At 41.4% G+C, this 26358-nt stretch overlaps 1 protein-coding gene and 1 pseudogene across 2 annotated transcripts in view; one reads left to right on the forward strand and one right to left on the reverse strand.

The window, feature by feature from the left end:
• The window catches only part of DTNBP1 (dystrobrevin binding protein 1), an 85706-nt gene that overhangs the window by 44989 nt on the left and 14359 nt on the right, over window positions 1–26358 (forward strand). Inside the window, exon 7 of the mRNA XM_084795897.1 lies at window positions 3351–3373. Within this exon, the coding sequence (XP_084652023.1) occupies window positions 3351–3373 (23 nt within the window). The remainder of the gene's footprint in view (window positions 1–3350; window positions 3374–26358) is intronic.
• Window positions 19647–21328, reverse strand: LOC311605298 (non-selective voltage-gated ion channel VDAC1-like; annotated as a pseudogene). Its single transcript has one exon. The product of its transcript is annotated as a non-selective voltage-gated ion channel VDAC1-like (transcript).

The raw sequence follows: 26358 nt of genomic DNA on the forward strand, positions 1-26358 counted from the left end.
ATAGGAAAACAACAAAACTCAGCCCTTGCATCAAAGGGAATAAATAGTTTATTATAGAACCTGGGAAACATGGAAGAGATGATAGAGTCTTCATGTTCCCTGGTGGAAGCAGTTTCATGGATGTGTATAATAGCAGAGCAAAGCAAGCCATAAATCAAGGTAATTTTAAAATATGGTGGGCACATCAAAGAGGTGGTCACAGTAAGATGGGGGGCTCTCTCCTGTTATGTTTGCATATCTGAGTCTTACTTATTTGATTTCTACACATACACTTCTTATAACACTCCACAGATAAATTGATTAATGTGGCACTTTTATTTTTTTATTTTACCCTCATAGCTCAACCCCCATTTGTTGAGGGATAATCTGATGTATTTTGATGCCAATTACGTTTGTTGTCTGACCCACCTTTTGTTTAATAAAAAGCCATCTCACCTGGGCAGGGCAGGAGACAGGTGGGGCTGGGAGAGGGAGGAATTCTGGGAAGAAGAAAGAAGGACTGCCAAGAGGAGGGAGACCTGAAGTGAAGAGAGGAAGGCCGCCATGGGTTAGCTGGAGGAGAAGCACATGGCCGGCGGCGTGGATGGAGAATCCAGCCCAGATGAAGAACATGAGCAAGTATTTGGGAATATCGATGGGAGGTAGCTTGATAAAAGCTACTAGAAGTAGGTGACATGGGATTGAGACAGGCATCCCATGCCTGGCCCACTATGGGAGGTAATTTAGAGGATTGATATCTGCCCTGCCCCAGGTTAACTAAGGCTATCTTAAAATATAACAAGTGTCTGTGTCTTGATCGATCGATAGCCAAGCCTACTGATAATACATGCAATTTAAAAACAATACCCATTGTGGGGGTGGGGGTGATTAAATGGCCTTTTTACTCTTTGGGAGTACTAGCTTTTAAATTTTAACATTTAAAATTTTGGATGTTTTAGTTTCAGGGTTCCCTATACTGCAGTTTGAAAAGATATTTTTCTGAATTCATTAAGGTTTATAGTATGACACACTCCAAAAGAAAGCATTTAAATTCTACTTACATAATCATCTGAAAATAATATGCCCGCTCAACTAGATCAGTTGCTAGAACATGAAAATACTGTTGACGTATGAAAAAATAAAAGAGATTCATATGCCACTGAGCGTCACCAGTTTAACAAACCACTTCCTATGAGATAACATGTGACAAAGCCTTATCAAGAGTGGAGTACCATATCTACAGTTACAACAGACAGCGGAGCAATAAACACTCTTTGTTCTTCTGCAGTCACTGTACTTGATAGTCATGCTTTGCTTCTTGTCTCTGGGATCTGACTCTGTCCTCATCTACTGTGTCTTTCTTTCTGTGGTCACTCTATCTTTACTAAAGATAATAAGTACTGTTACTGAACTTGGGGGTCATAACCTGTGCCACAAGTCAGGTCCTCAGTATGTTAATTAAAAGTGGAAAGATGAAAAAGTAAGATTAATTCGATGTGGCCACACTGGGAAGAGGAACATGGAGATCCAGCAACCCCTCTAAGTCTGCTTCAGTTCTGGGGTGAGACCAAAGTTTAAGTAGAGGCCCAAGGATGTGCACGAGGCTTATGCACATGCCGCAGCACCAGTATGGAGGTCATGGGAAAACTTGAGGATCACTTCTGTCCATCATGTGTGTACCAGAGATGAAATTCAGGCCATCAGGCTTGGGAGCAAGCCATCTTGCCAGCCCAGGGTAGGACATTCTTTCATTATTACTTTAGGTTTTGTTTTTGTCTAAGGATTGCAAGCCACTTGGACCCATTTCCTAAATTTTCAGATTGTTTTCCCTTGTAAGAAAACTCTTTATCTTCCTTGTCCTCCCAGCGAAGAAAGGCAAATCAGACAGTTACTGGATTGTGAATGTTCAGACAATATAGTATAGGAGACGCTAGGCATAGGCGTTGCCACGGCAGTTTACAGTCCTGTGTATGAAAGACCACTTGGATTTTAGCTTTTAATGGTTAATCTTTTAAAAAGCTACTTTACAATGTTATTTCTGAGTCTTCCTAATGCCAGGTAGAATAGCTCCCGTTCTAGGGCTGGAGCTGTTTGTAGGTCATCTGTAGAGAGTTTTCCTAGTACACCTAAAGTATTCTGGGCTAATTTTCATCTAGAATATTCTACATAAAAGTCCCTGTCATTCTCTAAATCACCTCTAGTAAAGATTGTGTCACTTGTGTCAACATTTGCAATTTCCAGGCTGTCTTAACCTTGAAAGGGCAGATGTGCTGAAGTGGAGAACAGATCTTTATAAATGATTGGGTCCATTTAACACTGCACTTTTTTTTTCTCACAAAGAGCAGATAAAAGCCTAGGAGTGCAATACCACATAGTTGTGCATGCCGTGCTTGTTTGTGTACCTTGTTGCACAGATATTTTCTTGGGTTTGATAGTGACTTTATGCCAACTAGCCCTTCTGTAATGAGCTCACCCTCCATGCAAGACTATTTGTTGGCAAATCATTTTCCAGCTTCTAAATGCAAGTCTGCCCGCCCCCATCCCCCCTCCTCCCCCCCCTGCACCCTCCCCCCCAGTGCTTTTTGTGCTGAGATGAATTTTCTTTGTTCAACAAGGCCAATGACCAGCAGTGTAGTTAGGAGCTTGGGGTGTAGAGTTGAGTTCAGAATGTGCCAAAAGTTTAATAGGACCTGGAGTGTAAATGATAGATAGCCGTATACTGCAGGAGAGCTAGCCTTTACTAAAGAAACATAACTCCTCAGATTTCCTTTTTATTAGTATTGATACAGGGAAAAACCATATAATTACAAAATTATGAGAGAAAATTGGAATGTAACTTGCTGTGGCCTCTTTATCTCAAAGTATTGGCATTGACATTCAGCAAACCAGCAGATGCCTAGAGCTATGTGGCTCTTCAGGAGCAGGCTGAGCTGTGAATGTCAGTCTTCTTATACTTCTTTTTTTCCTCATTTTTCTTCTTTGCTACTAAATGGAGAAATAATACTGCTATTCTAGATAATTTTTAGTTGAAAACCTTAAAATCTATTCTTTAATATTTATCAAAATTATAATAAGTGCTTTTCTGAATTGTTTCTGTATAAGATGGACCACATATGGCAATAAAATGTCTGTATTCTTACATTTTGTTTTTGAAACTTAAATTTTAGTAGAGTTTTTGAGCCATTAAGAGGTAAGGGCAGAAATGACAATCATTATTACTTCAGTCTAATTGTGTTGATAGTTTCAGTGGTGTAGAGTTGATACATGAACATCTGGAGCACATATTTTAAGTACACAAACTGCTTTATAGTGCAAGCACAATTTTCAATGGGAAGAAATTATTTTAACTTTGGTTTTCTCTTTTCTTACAGGAGGGAGCTTGAAGCCTTCAAAGGTAATTCTGTGTTTAATTCTTCACTTCCAAATAGTTGAGGATTAATTGATGTCAGATGTTCTATCTTGGTGATAATGAAGTAACTCATGCTCTTCCCTTTAAATGAGATAGTTTATATGTTAAAAAGCAAAAGTTGGCATAATACTGTGTGTGTACGTTTTATTTAATCACAATGAGTTTGAAATTCCGGATTAACTATAGGAGAGGTGCAGTGTGAGAGTTTGTGCTAGTAAGCACTAGAAGTGTGAAGAGGCAAGATGCTAACTGTTGAGACTTGGGGTTTCAGGAACTGCTTTCTGCTGTGCAGCAGCGTCTGTCTGGGTCACAAGAAGAGATGGGGAGAGAACTCAGGATATGCCTAATAGACTCATGAACTTCCAAGAAGTTTGCCCTGTCAGAGCTGGGTTCTGCTCCCAGACTGCTCTTTGACTTTGCCCTTGCTTTCTCCATCTGTATAGTTATAGATATTGATGAAACATATTCAGAGATTCCGAAAAGCAAACCAGTGTTATTTTTTTATCTGAGAGGAACTTTTGGAGGGGAACACAGAGAACAGTTCTCGGCCATGTTGCTCCACATTTGGTCATATTAGTTACTTTTTGTTGCTGTGATGAAGCGCTGTGACTAAGGTGCTTTGTATGAGGAAGGATTGCTTTGCTTCCAGGGGCAGAGTACATAATCGCGGGGTGGGGGATGGGAGTGGGGATGCATGGCAGCAGAAAGCTGAGAGGTCGCATCTTTAACCATAGACATGAAGCAGAACTCATACTGAATGTGCATTGATGCTGGGAGCTATCAAGGCTGCCCTTAGTGATGTGCTTCCTTCAGCAAGGCTGTCTCTTCCCAAACCTTCGCAAGCACTGTCACCAACTGGGAACCAAGTGTTCAGCTGCCTCAGGATATGGAGGACATTTCACATTCAAACCATCACACTGGTCATGGAAAAACATTAGTAAAGAAACGACAGACTTCCTGTCAGTTCAGAGTCCTTCCAGTATGCCCCTTTTGGTTTTTTTTTTTTTTAATTAATTCCATAGAAACGACTATCCCTAGAGATGCCTCAAGAAATAGAAGAGGTAGCTTAGTTGTTGACTCCCTTGTGTCTGCCTGCTTCATGCTTGTTACAGCCCACTATCCTGTACTGACCTACTGAATGAGTGTTCGTATTGCCTATGTGTCTGGTCTGTTAGGATGCTTCAGAAAAATGACTACTCTTAAAGACAGAGGCCATCAAGGCTTATTCATTCCTACAGTGGCCTTATCAAACACTCCGTTTTGTCCTAATTTCTGTTTACCCACCGCATGATTAAGCTCATGGCTAGTTGTTGAAGATAATATTGCATGACCATGTGATAGCATGTGTTGTCATGCTCTCATTGCTTTTATTTAACTTTTATCCCCTATTCCTGGGCATTATTTTTCACTAGTTGTTTGAAGTAAGATTATAAATCCTCATAAAGTGCTGCTTTGCCTCTTGTTTGTTTTGACTGACTAGTTTGGCCTTTCTTATATAATATTAAGAGATGGAAAAAACCTACTCAGGCTAACAGTAAAAGACAGGCAGGGACACGTGTTATATAAAGTGTCAGCTTTACTTGCATCTCCTTATTGAAGCATTCTGTTTTAGTGTATTCTCAGAGACCAGCTGTTTGTCAAAAGTCAGGTAATACTGCATATTGTTTGATAGAATAATTCAGTTTAGGTGAGATATCTTGTTTGTATACACATTCTTAATCTTGTACCCTGATAGCACACTAGATCTATCCACAGAACAATTTATGCTCTTGAATTTGAGCATGAAGCATTGCCCTTGTGCTAGGTGCAGTGCCATGCACCTGTACTCCAGTGTGCAGGAGAGTCCCTGGACCCCAGGAGCACAGCACCAACAGCGTGAACAAAGATGAGGAGAGCCTGTCTTGAGAGAAATAGGGAAGGAAAGAACCAGGTTTTCATCTGAGTGTTGTGGTAATATTTTAAAGTACAAGTAGTCTATAATAAGAAAATGAACTATTCTTCTAAAATATTAAGGAGGAAAAAATTTTCTTTTTCTCTAAACAGGTTACAATACTTTTTAAAAAAAACATTACTTTTGTTTTTCTTTTTAAGATTACAGGAAAGCAAAAGATTTTACTTTTTCCAGTTGTTTTACTCAACTTAGGAGTTGTACTTAGAAGCCCTTTTCTAAATTGGAATAAGTGATTTGGAGGGAACAGAACATAAGATTAGAAACCATAAAGTTAGGAATAGAGGTTGGTATCGTCCCCACGTTGTGGCTTCTCCCTTGGTGCTTGTTGAGCTGATGAGCTGAGCTTGCCCTTCCCTCGAGTTGCATGAGGCTATAGAACAACAGCAGCTGTTTCAGCCTTGGCAGTGAGAACCGTTTCTAATTCCCCAGATGCTGCGCCTCTTTAAGCTGGTGAGGAGCCTTAAGTGTTAAACAGTAGAGAAAGTCAGAGCTGTACTTTGTCTTTATGGACTGAACAGAGCCTCACACATGATAGAAAGCGGTCTTCTGAGCTTCTCTCCTTCTCTTTTTAATTATTTACTCTAAGACAGTCTCACTAAATCAGCTAGGCTTGCCTCCAAACCTGTGCTTCTTCTATCTTGGTAGCTGGGACAACAGGTACATGCTACTATATCCAGCAAGAATAATGTTTTTAGAGACAGTGTCTTACCATGTACATATGGTTGGCCTAGGATTCACAGAGATCCATCTGCCTCTATCTCCTCAGTGCTGGGATTAGAGGTACTTGCCAGCATACCTGTCCTTAGCCATTAATTTTTATTATTGTGTATGTGTATGCATGAGGTGTATGAGGCTGTTTGTGTGGAGGTCCAAGCATAGTTCTGTGGGCTCTGTTCACTCTTTCCACCATTACATGGGCTCCAGGGATCAACCTTGGGTATTTAGATTTATTTTATCTTATATGAAATAATATTTTGTCAGCATAAATGTATATGTACCATGTGTTTGCACTGCCTGCAGACGTCAGAAGGGGATGTTGGGTCCTCTGGAGCTGGAGTTACCGAAGGCAGTGAGCTGCCAGGTAGCTAGCAAACCAGATTCTCTGTAAGAACAGCAAATGCTCTGAACTGATGAGCCATCTCTTCAGGCCCTAGATTTAAAAGTAGGTTATTATTCTGTGTGTAAATCTTAGAAACTCCTCTTAAGATTTTTAGTCTAAAAATGTGTTACTGAAAGGAACAAAGTACAGAGATTTATGGTTGGGTAGTCCTATCTCACTGTATGGTTCCTGACTTAGCACAGTTTTAGATTACATTTGCCCTTTTACCTTTGACAAAGCAACCACCAATCCTTTTTCTCTGGAAAATATACCACCTGGTCCCCGTAGCTTGGTGAATACTTAGAGGAAGCCACTGCCACTTTCCCAGATACCTTTCTCCGTAAGTAGAACTGAACACTTAGCCAGAAAAAGTGTCAGCTCATAAAACCCCCTCTGCTACGTACTGTTGTACTGTGCACTCAGATTAAATACTGGATAAAAATGGAACCTCACCGTTAAAGACAATTATAGCCTAGGAAGGCAAACATAGTTGAATACTGGTAATAAACACACTAAAATAGGGCAAACAACTGGAGACAGGCAGTGTCACTTAGTCTGAATTACAAGTACCTGCGGGGCTGTGAAAGGATATCAAGGGCACTTGAGAAAGAGGAGAGAACATTTGCAAGAAAACAGAGATGTTTATTTCAAGAATTGAAGCTAAAGTTCTAATTTCTTGCTCATTGAAAGAACTACAAGTAATTTGTCATCACTGAAGCATATGATGTGTGGGATGAAGTGAAGGGTAGAGCTGGACACATGGGGAGCCAGTGCTACACAGCCTTGCATGTCATGCACATTAGACCAGTGGTCTCAACAAAGGGATGGAGTGCAGAACATTGGGAACAGGGAATAAGACTAGAAATCCTCTCTTAAATTGTTTTTTTACTTTTATTTGTCTGCATGAGTGTGCATGCATGCATGAGTTTGTGTAGTAGCCAGAGGACAGCCTGTGGACGCTGTGCTTCCACCTTGTGGGTATTGAACTTGGGGCCTCAGCCTTGTTGGCAAGCATCTTTACTTGATTACCTATGTTCCCAACCCCTAGAAGTTGTCTCATTTTTATATTTTTCTGTCATCTTTTTAAATGTAAATTTTGTGTGTTGTTTGTTATTGAGGCAGGTTTGTTTGTTTTTTTTTTCTTTTGCAATTCAGGCTGGCCTTGAGCTATGTAGCTATGGATGACTGAGTTTCTGATCCTCCTGCCTCACTCGCTGAGTGTGGGGATTACAGGTGTTCACCACCATGCCAGGGTTATGTGATACAGGATCAGAGCCAGGGCTTTGCACGCTAGGCAGGTACTTTACAAACTGAGATACATTTTCAGCACTAGTGTGTATATTTATAATATATTTATATATAGGAATTCACTTATATGATATGTAATTAATCATATTTGAAAGGCTTATGTTAAAGATTTTTGTTCCTTATAGGAGTGAGTGCATGCTCAAGAAAGCATAGAGAGGCCGGATGTGGTGGCACACGCCTTTAATCCCAGCACTCCGAGGAGGCAGCGGCAGGTGGATCTCTGTGGGTTCGAGGCCAAGCTGGTCTACAGAGTGAGTCCAGGACAGCCAAGGCTACACAGAGAAACCCTGTCTCAAAAAAAACAAAACAAAAACAAAAAAGAAAAGAAAGCATAGAGGTTCATCTGAGAGAGGTATGTTAGAGAGTTGGAGAACCCAAGGCATTCCAGTTAGAGCTCACAGGATCAGATCTGCTCTATATTTTCTGGGGTCTCACAGGATGATAGGGTGGAGAAGAGCATGTCCAAGATAAGAGACATGCTGTTGAGCTGCATATGCTGGCATGTGCCTGGGATCCCATCTTCTTGGGATGCTGAGGTAAGAGGATTGGGTAAAGACCAGTGTGGGTAACATAGCAAGAACTGTCTCAAAGAGGATAAGGGGGTAGGGGGAGAGGATGGGTAGGAGAGATTTAAGGAAAAGCTTTAAAAAAGACTTGAATTGGGATAGGAGAAATGGCTCTGTGTTTAAAAGATGTACCACTCCTACAGTGACTCTAGCTGTCTAGAGCCCTACATTGTCCAGGATCCGAGGCCCCTGGTCTCTGCAGGCACCTACATGCATGTATACAAACACACATGTGCACATAAAACACATACAAAACAACACACATAACACTAGCAAACAACTAAGGAAAAAAAGAGTGGGAGAAATTGTTAGGTTGATGGGAGAATTCTTTTTTCTTTTCTTTCTTTCTTTCCTTTTTTTTTTTTTTTTTTTTAAAAGAAAATGTATTTGCTTAAAAGGGGAGGGAAAGGCTATAGAAAAGCTGAGGCTGGAGATAGAATGAGGGGGCCTGATTGAAGGAGACCGGCAGAGAGGAGTTTGGGAGCATGCAGTTTTGAAGCAGGGTGCAGCTGCCAGTTACTGTAACCACCAGGATTGTGACATTTGAGGGTTTACTGTACACTTCAAGCCACTGGCTAGTGCTACTGAATCTGAGGGGACCTGTGCTAAAGCTACATTTAAATAAGGTGGGGGAAACTTAAATATGTGTTATAAAGCAAGCATATCCTTTATTTTAATTTGTCCACTTTTAGACATTAGCATTTCTTGCGCTCTTTAGAGTGTTTCTAATGCATCTTTGTACCTAGGTGACAAGTTCAGAAGGATTTAGTATGCTTTCAGCTCACCCCACCCCTATTTTCAGCATAATTTGGTATGGTCCAGATCCGTGCATACATCTTTGTATACCAGAGCCCCTGAGAGCTTGCATTTTCCTTTATAGAGGCAGTAGATTCCCTTGTATGTCTGCTTAAGACATCAGAAACGTCGGAAAACTAACAGGCTCAAAAACTGGGTCTGGCTGCAGCCTTACTTCCTTTGTTCTACGTCTCAGAAGATGCACGTGAGGGGAGCTGCCTGGTAGCTGGAGGTTGCGCTTGACCAGCTCTGCTTCTGTCCATTTGCTCAGTTCTCAATCATGTCATCACCAGGACTCAAGGAAAATAGTCAGAGGAATCCCTGTAGGTGGAACTTTATTTCATGTTTTTCCTTAGCTGCTTTTATTTAACATTGTTATATTTGCATGGTATATAGATGAAATGTTATTAAAAAGCTGAAATTAAATTTAACCTGATTTGGACCTGTGAATACTGTATTTTAGTAAGAGCTTTATTTTCTATGTATTGTCAATAAGTAATTACCACTAAATTAATTCCAAGAACAAACAATTTCTGCATGGGAATCAAAGGGATCTGCATGTGTAATACACGTCTTCTCATCCGTCAGGCGAAATTTCCCAAGCAGATGTTTTTATGAAGCAGATTTATACTAAAAGGCAGGCAAGTAGTGCCAGCCCATTTCTCGGGATTAGAGCTAATTTAGTGCCCTTGCTGCTGGGGTGCTCATTTTCCAAGCAGAGGGGAGCATAATTAGTGTGTGACTGTATCTAGGGACAGGAGAAAGTTAAAGTTCACCCTGTAAGATGGCTGATTCTAATGTGGGTTTTGAAAATGCCATAATGCTTTATACAGATTTAAAGCATATTTTTATAAGTTTACAGAACCAGGTTCACTTTTTATCACCTGTTGGCTGAGGTGATGATTTTAAATGTAACATTTTATGTGTGCATACGGAAGCATATAAACATGTGGAATTTGCTGAAAAAATAAACCTTAGTTTTGAGTGTTTCTTGTTGAGTAATGCGATTCCCTCCTTAGAAGTAAGGGATGAATACATTCTACTCATTACTGCTGTTTTAAAGCTCCTCGTTGTGGCTTACAAATGGACTATGTTGTATCATGTTTGTGAGCATACCTGTCAGGTAGAAGCCTGAAAGGAGTGTCTCTTACTCTTTCATGGCTTTTCAGTTTTTGAGATGGCAAGTTAGCATCAAAGTCACAGAATTTTACTTCCTGTCCCATGTCTGTCTAGTACTTTACTTTACTTTGTTGTTGTTATTGTTGTTGTTTACAAGTTGAACTGAAGGCCTCAGGAATCCAGGCACATACTTAATGTATTAACTGAATTCTTTACCAAAGTGAAGAATTTATGAAATTGAACTCCAGTTAGGAGTATACTACATTCTTGTTTATTTTACTTGTTAGATGATGACAAAAAAGCCAGTTAGAATGGAGACAGTGAGAACTTTAGTGTTATTTCTAAAGCACCTCTATAGACTCCATAATAGGTTTGCTTTCTGTCAGTAATTCTTAGCATCGGCGGTTTTAGGATGGGAATTATTTTAAATTGTTAACCTAGGAATTACTTCTTACAGGTCTAATTTGTTGACGAATTCTGGCAAGAATATTAAGGAACTGCTCTTGCTTTGTTTAAAACATATGTCAATGTGTTTGTGTATTTGTTTTTAAGAAGCTTGTTTATATTGGGGTGAAGATGTTTGAAGAAAGCTTTGTCCTATAATACATAGAAATTTACATCCTGCCTTTTAATTTTGATTCTAGGGTGATCGGTCTGTCTGTCTTTCTGTATCATCTCTTATTATTTGTTTTTTCAAGACAGGATTTCTCTGTGTGGTTCTGTTTGTCCGAGAACTGAGTCTGTAAACTAGGCTGGCCTCAAACAGAGATTGGTCTGCCTCTGCTAGGATTAAAGGTGTGCACACTGCCCAGCTGAGTTTATTTTTCAAACCCACCTGAGTGTTGATTCTGATACTCTGTCAGATACTATCCTGTGGCCTGACCTGGAACTCTCTAGGATGAAATTTTATATTGGAGAAGAATTGGTACTCTTGACAGCTTGTTTATGTATTAAACAGCATAAAAATAGAGCTCGAGGTGAGGTTTGGGACCCTTAAATGCTATCCTTCAGCTTCTTAAAAAGATTATAGGCTACTGTTGCATGATTAATAATTATAGCAATAGGTCGTTTTAGGAACCAATTGCTGCAAGCTTTTGTTGCATAACACATTTGATATCATGAACAAATACAGCAATTCTGTTTTATTACCCTTTGGTGGAAAATAGTATAAGCTTGACAGCAAAAATTATACCTTTCATAAAACTAAATTCTAGTACTACAAAAAAAGAATTCTGTGGAAACTGTCTGTCAGGCTTGAAAAGAGGACTTATTTGTCGAATACTTGTGATGTTTCATGGTTTGTCTTAGGTTTTTTTTGGGGGGAGGGTAGTGCTCAGAAATGATCTGTAGGCTCCCGTGGACCTGCTCTTTAGTCCCCCCCCCCCCCAACTCAGAAGACTACTGGCTGCTATGGCTCTTTAGATAGAATTCATAGGAACCCTTGGTCCTGTGTGCCTGTCCTTTTCCAGGAGTGCACATCGTGTACACACGGCATATGAAATGCGGTTTGCTTACATTTGAGGAGCCAGTGGTTACCTGCAATAGGCAGATGGCTAAAGCTCTGGCACATACTGACATACGCCTTTTACTATGTTTTCTAAAGATTGTTTTTATAGAAGACACAACAACTAGATTAAATGCGCACTAATGTGCTATCACTTAAGCCCTGATTCTAATTCTGAGAACTTATTAAATAAATACTGTTGCTGTACATCAGATGCAACTGAACAGTTAGGAACTTACTGTGGGAAAGGGGCCGGCTTATTTTTAATTGGAAAAAAAAAATTTTGTAATAAGACTTATCACAGTAATTTTCATGATATGATTTTTTAAAGATGGGGCTAGAAAAGCAGCTCAGGGGTAGAGCACTGCCTGTCACACGTGAGGCACAGAGTCTGATCTTCAGCATTGCCCTCCCCCACCAAAAAAAAAAGTAGGAGGAAGGTTGGATGGTACTTGAATGTATCAGCATGTCATGCCATCAGAATATGTTCATTCATTTAGTAAAATCAATATAGTACATAAAATCAGCGTTACTATTAAAGATGCGTGGGTAATAATCTTTGTTTTTATTAAAATCACAGTAAATGAGAAGCTGGAGGTATAGTTTAGTTAGCATACCTGAATTCCCAGGTTCAATCCCTAGCACTGAAGCAAAACAAAGTAAGAAGAAAAACCTACTCCTTGTTAGGCATTTAAGACATGCCACATTCAAACATCATAGTCCTTATCTCAGCGTCACAAGCAGAGCAGTGAAAAAATTGAGACCCAGCTAGTGCACACTGAAGCAGAGTAAAGCCTGAAATGTCTCTCCTCAGACCAGTGACTTTCTCACGTACTGTAGTTATCCTTGGAAATGCTGAAAATTAATGATACAATTTGGACAGATTCTGCTCACCTGGGTTCAGTTTTCCTCTGAAGTGCAGTGCATTTATATCTTGCTTCTTCTCTCTAACCACATAAGTGTATGTCCTGCAAGCTTTAGTAGTAATATATTATGGAGAGTTGATCTTTACTTATGTGGTCTTCCCTTGGTTATACCTGGCTATTTTAAAGATAAGAGCAAGAACCTCTTGGTTTTATTTATTTATTTTTAAGTGAGCTGATTTTTGTTCCAGAGCTTTGGAAGAATTCCTCTGAAGTTGAAGTGTTAGGTTGAAGCCTAAAACAGGATTGAAAGAAAAAGTTTAAGGCCTCCAAATCTCTTCCCTGCACTGTGCCAGAGTCTGGCCTGAAATACTCCACTGTTTTAAAGATGGAGTCTCCCCTAGCTCTGATGGTGATGCCTGAAAACAATCTTCTTTTTGTTGTGTGTGTGTGTGTGCGCGCGCGCTCAGCACATGATTTCTCTGTGTAGCTTTGGCTGTCCTGGACTCACTTTGTAAACCAGGCTGGCCTCAAACTCACAGAGTGCTGGGATTACAGGCATGGACCACCACCATTCTTCGAGAAACAGAGGTTTAATCATAAACAAGAAAGAACTAGTTTGTCTTTACTGTAAGATCACTTTTAAGCCTAATATGAGGCAGGCTGGTTCTTCACAGGATCTTTCTTACATGTAGCCCTGACTGTCCTAGGGCTCACTGTATAGACCAAGTTGGCCTTAAACTCAGCGCCACCTGCCTCTGCCTCCAAAGTATTGGGATTAAGCCACCATCCCTGGCAGTGATTACTTTTACATATAGATATGTTCAAATGAAAATGTTACAATACCAAAGAACAGGGTGAGGATATAGTTCAGCTGATAAGGTGCTGATATTGGTTATCCACACTGTATGGGAGGGCTTTCCCTGCCCTGCTCATATACTACTTGTAAGCCCTGCCCCTGGAGACCTCCAGCTGCCAGGCTCCAAGACTACTCTGGTGACCAGCCCCGCACAAGGCCCGAGGAACTCTACCAGCTAGGCCCCACCCCTAGGCCCCTCAGACTTCCCTAAAACTGCCATTCCCAGGCCCTGGAGATGGGGGAAGTGGACAGCCGTGCACCCCCACAGACAGCCCTCTCTAACAGTTTCCCCTACAACTAGTGCTATGCACACATGTACACACCCACACATCCTACTAAGCTCTGCTCGTTGTTGTGCTATGACTTTGGGGATGTCTGCTTGAAATTGTAAACCTGTGGGGACTCATCCCAGGAGACCAATTCACCTTTTTTTCATTAGCCATTAATTGCCTGTAGCTTTTTCATTTAGGGTTTGGGGCCTTGTGAAATTTCCTGTTTGTGTTGGCACATTGAGGTGTGTGTGTGTGTGTGTGTGTGTGTGTGTGCGCGCGCGCGCGCATATATCCAGGTAGAGAACTAAAAGTGGCATCCGGCCAGCCTGGTCTACAAAACGAGCCCAGGACAGCCAAGATAACATAGAGAAACCTTGTCTCAAAAAAAAAAACCAAAAACAAACCAAAACAAAAGAAAGAAAAGGAAGTGGCATCAAGTGTCTCCTCCATCTCTTCTACTTTGTGTACTGAGGCAGGGTCTCTTCCTGCGGAACCTGGAGCTCACTTACCCAGCTCGCCACCACCTTGCCCCAGGGACCTGTCTCTGCCTTTTAAAGTGCTAGACTTGCAAGTGCTGTCACATCTGCCTGGTTTTAAGTAGTTCTGTGGTCTGCTCTTCAGGCTGTGTGGTGTGGCAAGAGCTCCATCCATTGAACTGCCATTCCAGCCCCTAGCAGGGCATTTTTATTGCTGGTTCTTTTGTTTATGAGTTTTGGAGATGCAATGCCAAAATACGTGTTATCTCCTGAAAGTTAGCACATCGTCAAGGAAGTCTCTTGTCTGATAACAAGTGATCTGGGGAAACAGGGAATGATGAGTTGCTTTCTTTTTTACTTCTTAGTTTCTCTGGCAGTTACTCTTTTTTCAGCTAACTGGCTTTGATTGAGCAGAAGTTGTATTTATATTTCTGTATGCAAAAAATGAGTATTCCATCTCCAATCATTCATAATCATTTCATTCTTGTTTTAGGGTTGTATTATGTAAAATTAAAAATCCTGGGGCACTCTATTTTGATAGAAATATTATATGGTAATCCTGCTACCTAATTAAGTAGGCAGATAGTATTTCCTTCTGGGGTCTCTGATGAGCTTGAAAAACAGATAGCCACATAAGCTTTAGTTTAAGAGTTAAAATTTTTTTATAGGTTGATAAATGTAATTTCTAATAAAGAGATTTTTGAAAAATGCTTTGGACACTAAGATAAGACTCAGTAGGATAGGGTAGATAGTGGAATAATTTCTCCAAGATTGTCAAATACAAGTGGACTGATCCTTGTAAATGTGACTTTTACTGGATAGTTCGTAATTATTTTTATTGTATATAGTTTATTATATTTAATAGAATATATATATGAGCCCAAAACAGGAGGCTGGGCTTTTTGGGACTTGGTATTGTTTGGCTGTTCATCACTCCACTTCGAGAAGGCTTCGGGGCTTTGGGCTCCGGCTGAGGCTCCGGGGTTCTGGTTGCTCCAGGTTCCAGCACAAACTTTGGTGGAATTTCTGGTCTGCTGAAATTCTGCTGACTACGCCAGGAGAATTGTTCCTAGGAACTGACACCCAGAAGGTTTCACTCTTGTTTTCCTTAATCTCTTTTCCCTCCTGTTTAGGCTAGTCAGGTTGTAAGGGAGGTATGTTCATTTAATAAGTTCATAATAAAGTTTAATTGTTAAGGAAAGTGAGCCTACAGGAGGCTTTTTTTTCCCCCATGTCTAAGTATCTCCAAAGAAACTTAGTCTTGAAATGGTTGGACATTGTCCCCGCCTCCTCCTCTCCCACAGCATGCTGTAAGCATTTGGGGAAACAGCTTGCCGAGGGCAGTGCTCTAACTGCAGGAGGAAGTTTCTTTCTGTGCACTTTGGAGATCGTGACTAGATCCACTTTCGATAACTTCAAGGAAAAACGGTGTGTTTACAGTGGGCTGAAATAAATATATATGTAGCATTCAGAATTACATGACTGATACAGTCCAAATCTTTGCTTTTAGATGTCAGAACTTTGCCAGTATGGAAGCAAAAGGAGACTTACTGTCTGCCTCTCTGCCTTCTGAAGTTTCCATAGTGGAGTCTAGTGAATACTGGCTGTTAGCAGACAAGCAGGAGAAAAGGCATGCACCTTTATCACGTGCACAAAGGAGCAGGAGGGTAGCATCTGGAGACCCACAGATAAAAGGAACAAAGAGAGCTGTAGCAGTTTTAGAGGAAGAAGTGGTTTTCAGATAAATGAGTGCCTCACCAACGGACATGGCCTGAGACAAAATTTCCCCTGGGCTCTGGGCTAGATTCCTTTCCTTTATCCTCTCCATTTGATGAAATGAGGAGGAAGGCCCTGTTTTCCTTCAAGAGCTATTTCCAGAGAAGGGACTGTAGAGAAGGTGAGCAAGGGTCTGAGAGACTCTGCTTGCCTTTGTCAGAGCGCAACATTTGAGAACAGCAGGTACTCATGCAGCTAAACAAATCCTTCTCTTTACAGTTCTCTGCTCCACTTTCATGCCCTGAAGTGAGTCCTGTAGTAAACACCCAAGTGTGCTGTGCTCGCTGTCTGCTCCCCCACTGCCAGCCCTCAGCAGGAACCACTGTTTTTTTTTGCCACTTGGAAGCTCTGTTCCCTCCATCAACACGGTTGAGATGAAGTTGTCCATTCGTGCCATCTCTGTATTTTCTTCCTGTGGCTTTAAAAAAAATTAGTTTTCATTTTGTTTATATGTATGTTTGTGGTCTGGGTGTTAGTATGCATACCATGCTTTCAGAAACCCATGGAGGTCAGAAGAGGGCATTGGGTTTCTTAGAACTGGAGTTACAGATGGTTATGAACAACCATGTGGATACTTCAAACAAAATCTGGGTCCGCTACAAGAAGAGCACTAAGGAACTGCTAAGGTTTTTCTGTTTTTATTTTTATTATATATGTGGCGGGGCATGAGGATAATGAGAATATGAATGCAGTTGTTCATAGAGACCCAAAGAGGGCATTGGATCCCCTGAAACTGATATTACAGATGGCTGTAATTTACCCATGTGTGTGCTGGGAGCCAAGCTTAGGTCTTTTGTAAGAACTGTATATGCCCTAACTCACTGAGCCAGCTCTCTAGCCCTACTAACTGTTGCGTTTTACTTGTGGTGATACTGAGAATCCATTTAAATGTGTGTGCTTGGACTCCAGAGATGTAGACAAGGAATCTTTGTGCCTTTGAAGCTATTGACCATGTGCATTTATTATCATTCTGTCAAAGGCCTTTAACAATAGGACCAGGCTCCCCCCCACACAGACGTACGTGTGTGTGTGTGTGTGTGTGTGTGTGTGTGTGTGTGTGTGTGTGTGTGTGTGTGTGTGTGTGTGTGTGTGTGAGACAGGATTTCTCTATGTAACAGAGCCCTGGCTGTCCTGAACTTGATTTGTAGACCAGGCTGGCCTTGAGCTCACCGAGATTTGCCTGCCTCTGCCTTCCAAGTGCTGGGATTAAAGGTGTGTGCCATCATGCCCGACAGAACCAGAGACATTTTAAATAGTGCTCAGAATTGATATTCACTGCATGCAGAAGAAGAAAATGCTTATAAGAGAAACCCTTATTTTTAAGAATGTGGCTGTTTATTGTACTGTATAGAAGCTCATTGCTGGTTTCTGATTCCAGGAATATAATTTTTGGTAAATCATACTCTTGAGGTTTAAGTAATCTTTGCTTTAGTCTTCTCTTGTTATGCCAGGTATCAAATATTTCTGTATGGTGAGGAAAATGGAAAAGAACTGTTTCTACCTCACTAAGTGAATATACGTTGAAATAATGTTCCTAATCTGGATGTTAATGACCGCAGAATATTCTCATACAATAGTGCAAGTTGAAACAGCAATGTTGCTGTATGGTCTCTCTTCCCTAACCGCCCTGAACTTTGGTTCTACTCTTGAACTGCTAAAGAGCTCACCTGAGTGATCCATAGAAAGGACCTGGCACTAAGTGCTGTGTATGAGTTGGAGCTGCAGGTACAGTTCATTGGGCACCATGTACATCATGCACAAGCCGTGGGTCTGATCCTGTGACTAAAACTCAAGTTAGACACGCTAGTGACTCAGGGCTTACTTTTGAACAATTTAGTTTCTGCATTGTATTTTTAAAACGAGACAGGGAAGAACAGAAAGTGGAATTTGTGCTAGAGTGGAGTGTTGTGTTCCTAGCACACGTGGAGGACAGTCTACCACAGCCGGAGCACACAGGCTGGGTCTACCACAGCCGGAGCACACAGGCTGGTCTGGTTGACTTCATTGCTTACAGCTGTGTGTTTGGGGGACAACTGACTTTTGTGTCTTTTTTGCTTATCTTCCAAATAAGACAAGTAGAACCTTTTGTAAGGAAGGTTAGACCTAAGCTCTAAAAACCTGATGGCTAATTCTGATGTAATGACTACACTGTCAGGGGAGATGGTGCACAGATGAGTTAATGTGATGTCAAAGAAGAACCAGATGGTGGATGTTTAAGCTTCACTCCTCTCTTCCTATGGAGAAGGAAGCAAGGCTTTTAAGGAGCCAAGGGTAGCAGCAGTCTGAAAGAATGGTGAACTATTCAGGAGGGAAATAAATGAACCCAAAGACAGATAGTATCCTGGGTCAGTGTACACATGGTACACAGACATGCATGCAGGCAAAACACTCATACATATTTAAGAAATGAAACCACTTGAGTTCAATTCCGGAACTTAAAAAGTGGAAGGAGAGAACCAAGTCTCATAAGTTGTACTCTGTCCTGCACATGTGTACACATACACACACACATAACAGATGACTGTGCTGGTTGGTTTTCATCAACTTGACACAATGGAGGCGTATCTGGGAGGTGGGAGTCTAATTGAGGAACTGCTTCCATCAGACTGGACTGTAAAAAGACAGGGGTAAGGGTATTTTCTTAGTGGTGAATGTGGGAGAGCTCAGCCCACTGTGTGTGGTGCCAACCCTGATCAGGTGGCCTTAGGTGCTATAAAAAAGCAGGCTGAGCAATCCAGTCAGCGGCGCTCGTCTATAGTCTCTGCATCAGCTCTTGCATCCAGATTCCTATCTGAGTTCCTGACTTCTGTGCATGATGGACCGTAAACCCTTAAAATAAAACAGATTAACCCTTTCCTTTCCGAGTTGCTTTTTTGTTATGGTGTTTATCATAGCAATAGGAACCAAACTAAGAATATAAATAAATGTAACAATTTTTTTAAAATGAAACTGTTATTTTATTAAGTTCTGGCTTATTTTCAGTTATTTAGTTTTTAAAAATTGATTTCTAGTATTTATTAATTTCTAGGTTTTTTGGTTTTTTTTTGTTTTTTTTAAGATTGTAATTTTGAGTTATTCTTTGTACTGTCTGGTATTCATTTAGCAAACTGCCCTAGTTCACATTCAAATGTTATTTATAAGATTTTACTTCCTTTAAGTGAAAATTTCCTGAAAACTCATGGGATGATTGACATATATTTAAGTTCCAGTAATTATGGAGTGGTGGCTTTAGAAAGTAAAGTATTTTCTCTGCCAACAGAATCTCCATGTCTGTGAGCCTGCTGAAGAGAAAACAATTTAATTTGTTATATGCCACTGTTTTCCTTACTTTGGAAGGTGAGGTTCTGGGCACTCTTGACAGGAGAGGAAGAGGGCAGGTGCAGAAGCAGGGCATTGTTCTTGTCTCAGCTGACAGACAACAGCCTGGCTGCTGCTCTTCTCTGTCTGCCTTTTGTTCTCCAGGCTGTGGAGTAGAGCTATTTCTGTATAATTCTCCAAAAGTAGGTTCTGTCACACAGAAACTCTTGTGGTATCCTAGCTGCCGTTACAGGTTGCTTAACATGAGCTATAACTAACTCCATGTTTGCGCTTGAATAACAGAGGTACACCAGCAGCAACCATGGGCCACGAGTGCTCAGACCAAGCCAGAGATGTATCCTTCCTTACATTCTTTTTTTTTTTTTTTAGGTTTCAGTATTTTATTCAAGTTTCATTTTACATGTTGTTAGTTACAGCATTTGAAGGGGAGGAGCTAATTCCACACAAAATGGAAGACTCTAAACATTAAACTGCTTAAAAAAAAAAAAAAGAAGGGTGAGGCTACAACTGAAGTCAGTTTCGATCCCTGATGTTGTCAGGGTGTGACTGTAATCACCTGCCCAGCTCAGGGCTGGAAAAACCGGAAGCTATTTCTTACTCTGGTGCAACTGGGGGGGGGGCGGGGGGGAGTATTTAAAAAGAAAGAAAAGAAAACCACAGCCCAAGGAAGAAGTCCTGAATGACTTTATCCATCATGCCCACCCTCTCCACCCTAAAATGGCACAAACTAACAGCTAACCACACCCTGAGAACTACTTTTGGTGTAAACCAGGTATCTGATGGGCTAGGATGGGAACAGGGCATCACGATCTGCTAAAATGTCCCTGTCACATAGTGTGTACATGCTTCTCAGCAGTTAGGATTGGGACACCAGGGTCACTCAGGAAGTCACAATTTCATCTGGGCACTGGATACAGATTTACAAAGGGTGCGTACAGTCCCAGCTTCCACTTGTAGCCTGGCATCTCTAGAGGGGCTCCTCCCCAACCTACACCTACAGCCAAAAGGACCCTTTCTGGAATGGGGTTTCTGCTTTACCTCTGAAATGGTAAACACATTAAAGCATGGAGTAAACATCCTTAGCATGGAGGTCTAACTTGGTACTTATCAATTCTCATATCCTCAATATACAGCATTAAAAGGTACACTAAATTCTGTAGGTAGCTATGCTGCAAGATAGTTTAAAATGAACAATTGTACAATATGCATTTATGCTTGAAATTCCAGTCCTAGACCAAGCTTGTGACCACCTGCATTGATGTTTTTGCCATCCAGCAGAGCTGACAGCGTCAGTTTGATACCTGGCTTCAGGATCTGAGTGTACCCTAAGCCAATCAGGCTGGAGTTGTTACCTTTGGCCAAAAAGTAGGCATCAGGGTTCACCTGATACTTGGCTGCTATTCCAAACCAAGTGTTACTGTTTCCTGCTGTCCAGGCGAAATTGACAGCAGTCTCCAACTTCTTGTTCACCTTCTGGTAAATGGAGCCACCAAACTCTGTCCGGTCGTGCACATTAGTTTGAAGGTGGAATTCATCCATCTTGTAGCCAACTGCGAAGTTGCTCTGGGTCACTCGGAACTGGGAGGTCTCAAAATTCATCTGCTAGCCAAGCACCAGAGCACCCTGGATCGAGGGCCTAGCAATGGCAAAGTCCACGTCACAGCCTGGATTGATATGCTTCCTCTTCTACCCTGTCTTGATTTTAGCATTCTTTTTCCCAGTGTTAGGGGAGAAGGACAAGTCAAAGGTCAGCTTCAGTCCATGTGTCCACGGTGCTCTTGGTGCCCAGGGTGTGTGTTGTCTGTGTTCCACTTCCCTGTAAACGTTGGTCCGTACTTGGTCCACTTATACTTGGTTTCCAGGCTGCCATTCACTTTGGTAGTCTCTGTGTTGGCAGAGCCTGAGCTGGTAAATTCCAATCCATTCTTGGACCTTGTTTTCAAATCAGTTTTATTAAGCCAAAGCCATAGCCCTTGGTGAAGACATAGCCTTGGCAGACTTGCCAAGATCAGCATATGTGAGAGGCACAGCCATTTTCTTGGAGGTGGTGAGACAGCTACATGGAGCTTGCAGCAAGAGCCTGGGAGCCCTTCCTGACTTTCTTAATTTGCCAGCCTCAGCCACTTCAGCTGTGCTGACTTTATTTTTCATTCATACTTTATTTCTGTTAATACTGTTTTCTTCAAACAGGATTACATTGAGTTTTTCTGTAGTTGAAGATAATAAGATATAAACAGAATGGTTTAATAAAGATTTTCCCTGGTAAGATACCGATGGCATTTCCAAGGAACTTCAATGGGAGGAACAGCCTGTCTGCTTGTATAATTAGTTCCTGAGTCTTTGTAGTATTAGGACAGGCCAGTATTTCTGTACCACCTGTTTGCTAGTTAAGACAAAACCCTAAAAACTTTTATAATGTTAACATTGCTAGACATGATTTAAAAGGAGGAGATATTTTAGTTAATAGTCTACTTGAGTAAAATAATATACAAATGAAAACAGGAACCATCCATGTAAGCATTTTTCATATAACACAATATATTGGTAAATAGAACTGTTATTTTCAGAAGTTGATCGGAACCCCAAGTCGTGTAAAACCATGAAGTCCATGTTTATAGGCATGCCTGTAGCAAGATTTGAACATATAAAAGGCTCCTTTCCCTGCCTGGTATCAGTTCAGTTTTCTTTCAGGAGGTCAGTGTTGGAAATCATAAATGGATTTAATCAATTTCTAGGCCAGAGTACATCATATTACTAACATGTATGGACAATGATATCGAAATGGTAGTTTAAGGATTCAAGAAATTTTATACTCCTTAGGTTTGGGTAATTTGAATCTATAAAATAAACTAAAAATAGACAGGTTAACAGGAGACGAGGCAAACCACTAGCATCAGGTGCAAGGAACTCTTCAAAGCATGATGTTCAGCAGACGAGAGAGGATGGTGGAGAGAGGTCAAAAGGACCTTGCTGTCAGGAATGTGACTGAGAATGGGAAGAGGGGCAGTGACAGGGCATTTTAAAGTGTTTGAGGACATGCCACACTTGACAGCCTGAAGCAGGTAGAGGAAGGTCTGAGAACTGGGCGTGTGTGGGGGCTGGAGTAGACCTCAGAGGGCTTCATGGAGAGTATCTTGGCTTATGGCCAAGAATCATCTTATGCAAGTTTTGCATGATACACACTGCTTCTCACACAGAAGGCCCCAGAGACAAGGAAAGCTGTTCTTTATTGAGTTGTATGCTGTGGAGACGGTTGGGTAAAGTGTTATTGTACAAAGGAGATTTAAGCTAATGGCAGTGAACTGGGGGAAGCTCAGTAAGGCCCAAGTGGCCAGCCTCCTCCATGCCTCTATGTCTTGAAGAAGTGTATTCTCTTCTGGATATAGGGAGGACATGCCCGGAGTCAAGGGCTGTGACCCACTGCAAAGACAATGTGGTTGAAAATGACCTTCCTGCTTCTCCTGTTCTCCCCTGCACCCTGTCAGGAGACGTTTGCTGCCATGTTGTATGGAAGCTGTTGACATGACATCTTCTAGTCAGTGCAGAGGCAGATGGCCAGACATATTGGTCTTGACTTCAGAACTTAGGGTCTTCCTGCCTTGTAGAAAGGAGGAAGCAGGTATTCTGTATCTCCTCTGAGTGCTTAATGTGCTGGCACTTCCTTGTGGGTGCTGGGGCAGCTGCAGTCCTGTGATGTTGTAGAGCTTTAACAGTTTCATGTAGATTATGAAATTACCTTTCTAATTGTATACTTGAATACTTCCATTGCATTTGAAAAGCTATTGTTAACATAACCTAGTTTAGAGCAATATCCCCAAAAGTTGCCTTTCTGTTCCTAATCCCAACCTTGGACAAGCATGGTCAGTTTTCTGTCTGTAGACTTTCCTGGATATTTCATGTAAGTGACATGTATTATATACATCTTCTTTTATATATGTGCTGGTAGTGTCTGGTACTTCATTCCCTTTTGTCAGTAACATTGCTGTAAACATTCTGTCCAAGGCCTTACCTAGACAGCTCTTCATTTATCTTGGGTATATTCTTAGACAGAAGTTGCTGAGTTGTAAATTTTGCTTACTATTCCTTAGAGGTGCCGCTAAGCTTTTCTAGGGTAGTGCTGGCATTTTACATCCCAGGTAATAGTGCAGTGCAGTTCCAGCTTCTACTTCTCCTTGTCTGCACTTGGTAGTGTGCTTCTTATGTTGTTTCTGCACTGCTGAGACTTGATTCTAGGGATAAATCATACTAGACAAGTGCTCTTTTATGAAGCAATACCCCCCAACCAAGCTTTTATCTGTCTTGTAAAATTATAGCCATAAAAGTGACTATGTAATATTTCTTGTGGTTTTATTTGTGGCCTGACGAATAGCTACTGATATTGAGCATTTTAAAATGCTGGCAATACAAATGAAGGCTTGCAGAAGTGGGTCACTTGTGATGGACCTTTGAGGGTAATACTCCATGTTAATTACTTTCTAATCAGTGTGCCCATGTCTCTGACAGAAGCAACTTAAGGGAGGGTTTATTTTGTTTCATGGTTCCGAGGGAATAGACCATTTGGCAGGGAAGACATGACAGCAAGATCAGTTTGGGCTGTGGCAGCATGAGCATCTGCACACATTGTGGTGATGGACAAGAAGCAGAAAGTTGGGGGCAGAACCAGAATAGTTACTACCACTAAGACCCATTTCCCAGAGCTGGAGAGGTGGCCTAGTGGTTAAGAGCATTTACTGCTTTTGCAGGGACCCAAGTTCAATTCCTAGTGCCCACATGGTAGCTAACAACTGTCTGTAACTCCCATTCCAAATAATCTGATGTCCTCTTTTGGCCTCTAAGTACACTAAATGTATTTGTCATGGTAACCAAAAGAGTGGCTACGTACTCAGCTTTTAAGTTACACTTCTTAAAACTACACCAGGTGTAGTGGTACATGGTTACAGTCCTGGTACTTGGGGAAAGAAAGAAGGAGGATCAGGAGTTCAAGGTTGGCCTCAGCTACGTAGCAAGTTGGAGACCATCCAGCAAGCCCCCCAAATATTATGCCCTATAACTGAATTTCTATCACTTGTTTACAGTGTAAGAAAATCCTGCCAGTGTGCGCCTTTCATTTACCAAGTAAATCTCCAGATGGTGTGTCATTCTACACTAGCAGTACTCGCTCAGTCTCTAGTTGGAATTGTCGACTCCAAGTAAAAGTTCAAAACATTATTTTATAAATAATAGTTTAGAGCAGTGCAGAGGATGTATTTAGTCTCTTGATAGCAACTCTTTTGTTCGGTTTTTGTTTTTTGTCACAGTCTTAAAGTTATTCCAAGCTGGCCTGGCATTTATCCTGTGCATAGCCCCAGAAAGCCACAAACTAAAGGCAATCCTGACTCAGCCTCAGTAGTGCTGGGAGTAGAAACATGAGCCGCATGCAGTTTAGCCTTAATATTTTTGTGTGATATATCGAATGTCGCCCAGGTTTCTTGGCTAACATTGCCCTGCATAATGGGCAGGTGTTTGGGGTATATACTGCTTACATGGATCACTGTGCTACCACTGGCCATCATCACCTGTCCTGGATACTACACCGATGATATAGGTCACTGTGACTCTGTTGATTATATGCGTTGCTGTGATACCATTGTCCATTGCCTTTTCTGGAAAGCCAGTATCTACTTCTCGCTCCTAGTTTTAATCTTGATGATTGTTCTTTGTTCTCAGCCCATATAATGGCATACTGGTGCTTCTTGCCAGCACTGCTGCTGTTTCATGAGCTGCTGTGTGTTCACTTCCAGATCAATGCTCCCAAACATCTGATCTGCAGTGACTGCCTCCTGCAACTTAGCCTCTAACCACTCACCTGCATGACTAGTATTCCCTGTTCTTGCCAGTGGGCAGTTAGTATGCAGCCCCTATTCTGTGACTATCACCAACATGTACCTTAGATGTTTGCTAAGCACCAACGCTGACAGGCATCAGTGAGACCACACTAAGCGAGCATGTGCCCTGAATTACAGTTGCTTGGAATGAATGAAAGGCAAGCATGTAGCACCAGTGAAGAGGCACCGGTTGCTTGAGGACAGAGGGTAGTGAGCCTGTTGTGGAGGATGAGCAGAGTGCTAAGTGTGATTACAGCACCAGGATGCCACTTGCTTAGAGAGCCATGGGTAGGTGGCAGTGTGTGTACACACTTATTGCTAGAGAAGCAGCTTTTTGGTATTTCATGACTGGTAGTTGTATTTCTAAGCTGTCCTTATAGAAGTCTTTGCTGCCCATAATGTAATGGAGGAGCCAGGTGAAAGCAGAAAAAACAGAGGGTGAGGATGTCTCGAAGCAACATTTAGATGAGCAACATTGTGGTCCCTCTTTCTGCCAGGCACTGACACCTTCATGTTGACCCAAAGCCTGTATTTGGGGCATTCTTTTCTTCAAAGGTGTCTTATGTTTTCTCCTACATCTACACAGCAGTATATCTTAGAGAAGGGCAGAAAGCAAGCATGGCAAACTGATTCACATAGAGCTCAGATGTCACATAGAGATAAGTGAATAGAATTTTGTTGTTGGTTGGTTTTGTTTCTTTGAGCTAGAGTTTCTCTGTGTAACCCTAGCTATCCTGGAACTTGCTTTGTAGTCCAGGCTGGCCTGTAACTCGGAGATCTGTTTCCCAAATGCTGGGATTAAAGGCATGAACCATGACCATGAGTCTATAAATATAAAATTATTAAAAGAACTGTTTAGCTTCATAATACACATACACAAAGAAAAAATTAAAATGTTAGTTGATTTGATGATATGTATTTCTTATGGTTGCTTGGAATATACTTAACATATTCATAGAATCTTACGCTTACTGGGATCTTTAGCTTACTTTTGTTTGTTGTTGTTGTTGTTTTGTTTTTTGAGACAGGGTTTCTCTGTGTAGCCTTGGCTGTCCTGGACTCACTTTGTAGACCAGGCTGGCCTCGAACTCATAGCGATCCTCCTGCCTCTGCCTCCCTAGTCCTGGGATTAAAGGCATGCGCCACCACTCCCGGTGTGGGATCTTTAGTTTTAAAGCTACTTAATAACACTACAGGAGG

This window comes from Acomys minous (genome assembly GCF_964271855.1).
Source record: "Acomys minous genome assembly, chromosome: 9".
In the NCBI taxonomy this organism is placed as follows: Eukaryota; Metazoa; Chordata; class Mammalia; order Rodentia; family Muridae; genus Acomys; species Acomys minous.